The following is a 9,494-nucleotide window of genomic DNA, read 5'->3' as shown; positions in this document are numbered from 1 at the left end:
ATAATAATAATAATAATAATAATAATAATAATAATAATAATAATAACAATAACAATAATAATAATAATAATAATAATAATAATAATAATAACAATAATAATAATAATAATAATAATAATAATAATAATAATAATAATAATAATAATAACAATAATAATAATAATAATAATAATAATAATAATAATAATAATAATAATAATAATAATAATAATAATAATAATAATAATAATAATAATAATAATAATAATAATAATAATAATAATAATAATATAATGCATGCACAGTCTATTACCATGATGCACGATACGCATTATTTTAATAAATAAATTGATATTAATTTTAGTATTTTTTGATAAGTTTTTTTTAAGTCTTTCCAAGTCTTTATCTTCCTCTAATTGTTTTACTTCTCTTCATTTGATATACTTTTATTTTCACAAAATCTTCCGGTCTTCTCTATACATGTCTAAACCACTTAAGTCTATTTTCAACCATCTTATATTCTCTATTATAGGTGTTATTCCAATATTTTTTTTAATATTTTCATTTTTAATTCTATCATGTCAAGTCTTATTACACATTCAACCCAACATCCCCATCTTTGCTACACTTGTTTTATTTTCATATTAACTTTTAATCGGTTAACATTCTATCCCGTACAATATGCCTTATTGCAGTTTGATAAAATTTTCCCTTCAGTTTGAGCAGTACCTTTGGGTCACATGAAATCCTTGAATCCCACCACCATTTTAGCCACCCAGCTTGAATTCGATGGTTTACAACCCTTCTATTTCGTCATCATTTTGTAATTTCGATCTAAAATATTTAAACTGTGTGACTTGAAAATTGGAGACATGTGAGAGTGTTTCAAGGGTTTGAAATCGTGTTACTTGACCCTTGAATGAGAGGGTTTTTATATTGTCCCCTAGCGCTTGACCATTGGTCCACATTTCGGGCTAAATCATGGATTTAGGCCCAAAACGTGTGACTGTTGGGATTCTCGGAGCATGTTGAGGAATCTTGGGAGGCTGCCCGACACTAGTCGTTGGTCGGGCAGAGAGGTGTTTCTAGTCGGCAGCAGAGCTTAACGAGCCAGGGCTGCTCGACTAGTCAGCGGGGAGCAGGGCATCTGCCTTGTCGCTGGCGAGGAGACTGAGTTGGTCGATTACTTCAAGTTACGTTGTCCTCGACATAGAGGGGAGAGAGCTTGACCATAGAGCAGGGGAGATGACATTCTTACTGTCCTTAGATGATTGGGTCAAGGCTATTATTAGGTCGTCTTGGGAGCAGGAGCGGATTGGCCCATGTCTAGCCGTTTGGCCAGTCTAGAACATGTTCCATGAGTACATCCAAAGTTAAGGTAAAATAGTAGGGGCTTAGGATTAAACCTTGATGGAAATTTATTGTAATAGAAAAATTATTTGTCTCTCCACCTTGTGTCTACACATTTGATACTCCTTTATACATATCTTAGATAGCTCGAATATTTGCAATCCCAACACCCTTATTTTCTAGATTTTTTCATAAAATCTCTTTAGGCACTATATCATACACTTTATCATACGCCTTTTCCAAGTCAATAAAAATTAAGTGTAAGTCTAGTTGGCACATCCAATAGTGCTCCATAACATGTCGTAATAGATAGATCGCTTTCATGATCGACCTTCCAAGAATTAAACTAAATTGATTCTCAGTGACTTGAGTCTTTTTTCTTAGTCTTCATTCAATCACTTTTTTCCATAACTTCATGAAACTGACTCAGAAGTTTAATTCCCCTATAATACGCACAATTTTGTATATCCCCATTGTTCTTATAGATTAAAACTAAAGTGCTGATTTTTCATTCATCCAACATTTACTTTGACCTTGTAATTTCATTAAAGAGTTTAGCGAGCCACTCAATACCTCTATCACAAATAATTTTCCGTATTTCAATAGGCACGTCATCCGACCTAACCGTCTTATTGTTTCTCATCCTTTTCAACACTTTTTTTATCTCTTGTTTCTAAATTTAATGGTAGTAATTATAGTTTTGATCCTCTTCTCTAATGTCAAACTGACTAGAGTCCGATGAGGTATCAGGTTCTTCATTAAATAAATGTAGAAACATGTCTTCCATAAATCATTTATATCATTTTCCTAAACCAAGACTTTCCATTCTTTATCTTTAACATACTCCACTTAATTCAAACATATTGTCTTTCTTTCTCTTTTCCTTTTGCTTCCTAAATATTTGTATAATCCGTCAAAATCTTAAGTTTTTGCTTCACTCACCTCCTTCCTGGTCTCATTCTTAACTTTTTTTTTATACTTTTTCCAAGTTTTTGCATTTTTACACAAAGACTATTCTTTAAAGCAGCCCCTTTTTACTCTAACTTTACTCTGAACACTTTCATTCCACCACCAAGATTCTTTACCCACAGTTATAAAACCTTTTGACTATCCGAAGGTTTTTTAACTATTTTTGTAATCTCTTGTGCTATCTTATTTCACATATCATTTGCATTTCTTCGTGGTTGACCAAACTCTCCCTCCAAGATATTGTGTTGGAAACCTAATTATTTTTCAGCCTTTAAATGTCACCACTTGATCTGTGGCACTCTTATGTATTAATCTATTTGTTCCTTTCTTTATTCTCACTATACCATAAAAGACCTACGATATCGCTTTTTTGGGCTTTAAAAGCGCTTAAAAGCGCAGCCGTATGTGGCACTGCTATAGGTTTTAGCAGCGCTTTTGGTTTAGGCAAAAGCGCTGGCGTATGTAGGCCTAAGGCAGCGCTTTTTCTTAAAAAGCACTTTCATATATTGGCATAAGGCAGCGCTTTTTCTTAAAAAGCGTTTTCATATATAGGCCTAAGGCAGCGCTTTTTCTGAAAAAGCGCTTTCGTTGGTGTTTTTAATAAACGTATTATTTTTATAATATTTCTAATATTTTTACATATCTCAAATTCTCACTAATATTTTGAGAAATACATTTATTATATTAAACAAATAATTTTTTTAAAAAAAATACATTTAATATGCAACATTTTATGAATTAGTATTGCATATATTTATGATCAAAATACAAATAAAACATCACTAATTTTATAAGTGCTTTAGAAGCTAAGTTTACAATCAAATTCTCAAAACACAAAATACAATATATATATATATATATATATATATATAGGGGACGACTCAAGTGAGAACACTTGGTTATTATGAGAAATGAGAACAATAAATCACGACCATTAAATTTTGATTTTGTTGATTTTAATGGACTGGATTGATTTCTCTTTCTATGTTGATTTATAATAAATATTAAAGATCCTAGAAAGAGAAATTAATCCAGTCCATTAAAATCAACAAAATCAAAATTTAATGGTCGTGATTCATTGTTCTCATTTCTCATAATAACCAAGTGTTCTCACTAGAGTCGTCCCCTATATATATATATATATATATATATATATATATATATATATATATATATATATATATATATATATATATATATACTGATTTGCTCCCTAAGAAATTTCCCCAAAATCGCAACTTGAGACAGTTCCTTCCTTTCTCTACTTAGCCTCACAACAAATATCGCCATTTCCTTCCCTAAAGTAGTCAGTGAAGCTGGCTGAAGGATATCACAGAAAAACTATCAAGTTCAAAAATATACTAGCAATGACAAACAAACAACAAAAATATCACCAAGTCCCGGCTAGTTGTTCTGAGTCGGCATTATGTGCAATATCACAAAATCAAAATCCACAACAATGCATTGATTTTCAAATAGTCTAATAATGCAAAAATCATCTTACCTGTCCATGAGTGCGAGAAAGCATTGAGATATGAGCATTTTTGGCCATTGTACACAAAGCTTTGATTATTTTATCCATGGCAGGAAAGATAACAGAATTCATCGCTTCTTTCAATATCAAGGCATGAGCAAGGTTATTTATATCCTCAGATGTGCATGCAAAGTGAAAAAATTCAAGCACCTGTTAAAAAAAACTTTATTTAAATTCACACAACCCAATAAGAAAAAAAATAAATAAAGTGAACCACATATCACAACCTTAGGAATTTCAGCATTTGACTGGCACTTCTGTTTCAAGAAATACTCTACAGCTTTAACATCGTGATTTGTAATCTTCTCAAATCTTTTAATCTCGTTAACATAAGCTTCACCAAAGTCGTCAATCAAACCTTGTAAGAAATACTTAGCATCTTCACTAAAAGGAGGTACTTCTGAAATTTCACTAATCTCAGAAAGCTTCATCAGCCATTTAATCTAAACAATATAAACACAATCATAAATTACAAGATTCTTTAAACACAAAAGGGAAGAACAAAAATGGGTGTACCTCAAAAATGACCCTATAGTAATTGAGTCCATATTCACCCATGATAGGAGCCAAGTCTTTAACTTTTTCCCTGTAACGGCCGTCTAATGGGGATAAAGCTGTAATTGAGGAATATCCATACCTCCATCAAACTTCAAGGCACCAAAGGCACTGTTTCCAATTATGGTCTTTACATGACACAATATGGTCTCCTATTGTTGTCTTTACAAGAGCAACATCAATTTAGAACTGCTGGAAACAACACTTAGAGTACTAAAAACGATAGAACATATAACGCTTTAGGTTCAGATTCATGTAAAATGATTTTTCTTTGTTCGTATTATCATATTATATACTAAGGAAGTTGTAATAGTTAGAATAAGTTGGAACCAGTGTGCTCTATAAATTAAAACAATACGCACAAAATCAAAAAACATTTGAAAGCCCAAAACAAATCCCACATCAGGCCTGCTAACCAAATCATCAAAACCTAATTCTGTCAGCAAGTATATAAGCATTCAATGCACAAAAATCAAGGGCAGACACTGTTCATTCTCTGCAAGAAATCAGCCGCAGAGCCAACATCACAAAAACCCTAAACAATTTTCAAACATCATCATCATCCAAATACACAAAACCTTCAGAAATCGTTTGAAGAAAAATAGAAAGCACATTGTTCATCATATTCATCAAGCATCAAACCCAGAAAAAACCCAGCATTCATCAAACAAAGACCCTAATAATCTTCATCATTTTCCCAAATCATAAACCATTCAGAAATTGTTGAGAGGGAAGAAGAGAGACTCAACGAACAAAAAACCAGAAAGATCTCACCGTAAAATCATCATCATCTGCTTCTAGAATCGCGTCACCATCACTAAAACCGATATGTGATCTTCGTCATAACATCAGCATCACCGAATCAGAACAACAAGCCTTCAACAACAACAAAATCGTCATCACTAATGAACCGCGACAATACAACGAACAACATCGTTCAACATCGTATAAACGAACAAAAATGCAGCAACCACAAATGTTCAACATCACAACAATAATCTTCAACCCGCGCAACAGTTTCATTACCGGCATTCAGCTTTCGAACCCAGCAACATCATCTCCACGAAATCGGAGAAAGCTTCGAATCAGAGAGAAGAAGAGGACGAACGGAGATTCACGTCAGAGAAAGAGAATGAAATCGAAAAAGCGTTTGAGTCACCGGTGATTGATCGGAGAAGAAGAGGAAGACGATCAGAGGAAGAGAGAAGCCACCGCAGTTTTGTTAAAGATGAAGGGCGTCGTTCTTGTGTTGAGGAGGAAAAGAAAAGAACGTGTTTTGACCAACACAAACCCTAATCCCTTTTCCTATTTATTCTTACTTTTATTATTTTTTTTTCTTCTGTTAGTTAATTAATTTTGTTTTAAAAATTTTAATTTTAAATTAGCTACGAGAGCGCTTTTCAAAAGCGCCTTTGTAACCAGCCTATACCAACACTTTTTAGAATAAAAGCGCTTTCGTATCCTACCCTTATGTCATACCCCAAATTTGTCCTACCCCTAACTTCTAACTGGCTTAAGCATCGCATTCATCTGCATACCTCCATTAGGGCATTAACATAGACCATGCATTCATTAATTAATAATCTGGCAAGAGATCAAGGGTCTTGAAGCAAGCTGAAGTGTCACATAGGCCTTGGCTAGAGCTTATTTCCTCAAAGATGGTGTTTTGCACTCGACAAAGACTGTGATTGGTTCAGGTCTTTTGAGAGACATTTACTCAAATGGTTTCTATGCACATGGATTTCCTCCTAGGGTTTATTTCCCTATTTTCTTGGATCAGGATTCTTTATATTAGGGTTTGTGCCTTGAGATTTTGTGGCTAATCAATTTCATGCCTTTTATACATCAAGGTTATTGGCTTAGTTGATCTTCACCATCAGATGACATTCAATATGCTATGATTTGGAGTATGGATCCAATTGAGGTTTCTTTCTTCACCAGTTGATTCATCTAGGGGGATTGTATTACAAGTCATTGACCAAGAATCCTACCTCTGTTGCAAATTATGGGTTTGATGTCATTCGAGATATTCAGGTGCAAAGCGCGGAAGATTGACTATTAAAAAATGAATACAATTGATTGGAATTTGAAGGAAATGAGTGAGTTTGAAGATGTGTTCACATGAGTTGACTTTTAGTCAACAAGTCAACCTTAGAGGGTTGACCTTTGGTTGACCAACTATTTTTGTTTTGCACATTTTCCTGTGATTGACTTATGGTACGGTTCCCATTCAAAAGGAAAAGAAAAGAAGACTAAAAAAGGAGAGGAGAACACATTTTTGAAGACAAGTCAAAGCATGTCATATGATTGTTTCAAAAAAATCAATACAGGATCTGTTGCAATACAAAGTCATTACATCTTTAAGGGAAGTCATGAGTCAGTGGCATTCTTTACACAAAATGATTGAACTATTACACCATGTAAACACAAAAGGCTATCCTAAACTTGTTCTTGCAGCCGAGCCTTGTTTCTATTCTTGCCTCATCTTCAAGCTTGCCAAACTCATCACCACGTTGTCAACCTACAAAATCAAACCTGCATCACGTGTGTCTAAAGGAAGTATTCATGTCCAAAGAAAATTACATCATCCAAATTCCATTCAAAACTACAAAATCATATTACCATTCAAGATCCACCTACATGACAAGAACCAAAAGCTACATTGCATATTCTACTGAAAATTACAAAAATACAAGAGTTCGTCACACTACACTTTACATTTCCAAACTTCATTACAAAAGTATCCTCGCATCTCATTTCATCACAACATCCAATTCAAAAATATATCCATTACATCCATACCAATCTACATAAAATCTACACTAAAACTAGGATCCAATCTTCATCTTCCTAATCTGAAATTCCGCCACGATTCCAAGATTCATATAGTTCATCCCTCGTTGTACTATCTCCCTAAACACAGCATCCCTGCAACAAACAAGTCCAGCCAGTCAGAGTCAGTTTAGCACTGCATACGGCAAACAAGGAAAAAACAAACAATGAAGCAAGTTCGAAACTATCCGGATCTCATCGCCAATTCACACCCATTCAAACCACCTATCAACTAACATCATAATCCAAAACCTGCATAACTAAACCAGTTCAGAAACAATTCGCAAAAGAAAGAAAAACAGCTACTTGCCGCCTTTCCAAACTAAGTTAGCCATAAGCAAAACAGTTACACGAACCTACCACCTACTAACAGAACCACCATTCTCTAACCACCTCTCAACCATTTTCTAACTACCTTGTAACTAAATGCTCATAACAGAAAAAAACCAATTTGTAACAGAATTTCCAACCTAACTAACCACCTATAACTGACTTCAGAAACTCAAAACAGAAAAGGGGAGGGAATTGGATATAACAGAAAACAAAGATAGATTAGAGAGGTAACTAACCGGGAATCCTCTATATAACAGTTCATTCTTCATCTCCGAGCCGGCTCTCGATTCATTCTCCCACCTTCCCCACCTTGAATCCTCTCTCCATCTTCATCTTCTTCATCTTCACTTCTTCACCATAACCGTGCCCTCCATAATCTTCTTCAACCTTCTTCTACAATCACTCTCCTCACATATCCATTTTTCCATTTTTTGATTCATCTTCAATCTCTGCAACTTCAATCTCAGTTCCACTTCACCCTTCACCATATTCATTCTCACCTTCAATCTTTTTCCATAATCTACACTCTGCAATCTTCTCTCCCATTCTTTAAAACTTCAAGCCCCTTCATCACCTCCAAAAATTACAGAAGAGAAAAATTGGCATAACAGAAAGAGGAGAAGAGAATTTCAGAACAGAGATCGGTAACAGAGAATACTCTCACCTGTAACAAACTCAGAATGATTCGCTCTTGAATCTTCATCCTTCACTTCTTCAATCTCTCTGAATTCATGCTTCAATCGCACCCGCCGCATCTCTCGCCAATCATCACTTTCGGCAATCATCATAATCGTCATCAATCACAGAGCCACGAGCTCCTTGCTCTCAATCTCTGCAAACAGCAAGAACAACAACATCATCACAACTTTTCTCAAAATTGCGAATAAAAAAAAAGAAGAAGAAGGGAAGCGTAACATACGAAACGTTCCCACCCGAGGAATCCGAAGCTTATTCCCTTGAACCGGATGAATGATTCGACCAAGAGCTCAATCGGGGAGACCGATAGATAAGAGAGGTGAGCGATGACCGAGGCAAGAGTGAGATAGTGTGCCGCGCCATCCGATCCGCGGCGGAGGAGAAGGAAAGTTCGATCGGGGAAGGAGCTTCGTCGCCGCGCCGAAGGAGGAAGAGGAGTCTGAAAGTTGAGGTAAAAGGTGATACGTCACAACTTAAACCCTAATTTCCCTTTCTATATAATATGATTTTAGTATAGGGTTTTAATTTGAAAATTAATGATGATTTGAACGGAGATTAATTGTATTAATTGGTAATTGTTGATTAATTGGATTTAGTTGTAGATAATTTTTGAATCAACATAATGTTTGGATAAAAGTCTGGATAACAAGTGTTCTTGGGCGGGCCCATGCCCTTTTGGCAGTAAAATCATACAAAAACAACAACTTCTGGGCCAGTCTTTGTTGAGCTCTGCGCCCTGCTACTGGCATACCACCATTTTCAGCTTACACCCCCCTCTGAGCCCATTTAGTTCTTTTAGAATATAGGTTTTAACATAGTTTCCCTTCCTTTTTTCTTAGTGATAAAAGAATCAATAAAACTTGTTAGATTTTTAGGTAATTGTTGACATTAAGTTTCTCACAAAACCCATAAAAATAGTAGATTTTTTAGTTTGATTTTGACATTTAATTTCCTTCATAAAATCTCACAAAAATAGTATTCTTTTTTAGTTAGTTTAATTTTGCACTAATATTTGAATTGCTTTTGTATCATTCACCTGTTGATTTCTATATAATTGTTGTGTGACTTTGTTGCTTGACTTTGGCCATATTTTCGGCCTATTTTAGACTCCATTAGACTTAAATAGGAATTAGAACAACTTAGATTAGAATATAGAATTAGTTCCCCTCTTTCATCCTTTTTCTTTTCAACTTTTAAAATACTTAATAAAAAACCGATGAAGATCATACCGTTACTATATTTCATG

The 9,494-nt window shown here is 34.5% G+C and overlaps 2 protein-coding genes across 2 annotated transcripts in view; one reads left to right on the top strand and one right to left on the bottom strand.

Annotated features, from left to right (window-relative positions):
• Window positions 1-326, top strand: part of LOC131657691 (uncharacterized) — a gene marked incomplete at its 5' end in the record, with an annotated part of 1,824 nt that extends 1,498 nt beyond the window's left edge. Inside the window, one exon of the mRNA XM_058927060.1 lies at window positions 1-326. This exon is cut by the window's left edge and continues 649 nt beyond it. Coding sequence (XP_058783043.1) covers window positions 1-326 — 326 coding nt within the window.
• A 1,682-nt stretch (window positions 327-2,008) lies between these two features.
• On the bottom strand, window positions 2,009-8,349 carry LOC131657690 (uncharacterized). Its single transcript, XM_058927059.1, has 6 exons — window positions 8,217-8,349; window positions 4,349-4,446; window positions 4,060-4,275; window positions 3,803-3,982; window positions 3,501-3,618; window positions 2,009-2,082 (listed from the first exon to the last, which is right to left on the bottom strand). The coding sequence occupies exons 1-6, from the start codon at window positions 8,347-8,349 to the stop codon at window positions 2,009-2,011; spliced, it is 819 nt and encodes a 272-aa protein (XP_058783042.1).
• Window positions 8,350-9,494: the final 1,145 nt, after the last annotated feature.

The sequence above is a fragment of the Vicia villosa genome, linkage group LG3 (genome assembly GCF_029867415.1).
Source record: "Vicia villosa cultivar HV-30 ecotype Madison, WI linkage group LG3, Vvil1.0, whole genome shotgun sequence".
Lineage (NCBI taxonomy): Eukaryota > Viridiplantae > Streptophyta > Magnoliopsida > Fabales > Fabaceae > Vicia > Vicia villosa.
The sequence above is the reverse complement of the archived record's forward strand: the minus strand, read 5'-3'. Positions and strand labels throughout refer to the sequence as shown.

Bases quoted from the DNA above. Each gene is read 5' to 3' on its own strand.
- LOC131657690 (XM_058927059.1), bottom strand. From the start codon at position 8,349: ATGACGATTATGATGATTGCCGAAAGTGATGATTGGCGAGAGATGCGG. The intron at 4,447-8,216 runs GTGAGAGTATTC...CCTCAATTACAG, and splicing joins TCATTCTGAGTTTGTTACAG to CTTTATCCCCATTAGACGGC. The intron at 4,276-4,348 runs GTACACCCATTT...TATATTGTTTAG, and splicing joins ACTATAGGGTCATTTTTGAG to ATTAAATGGCTGATGAAGCT.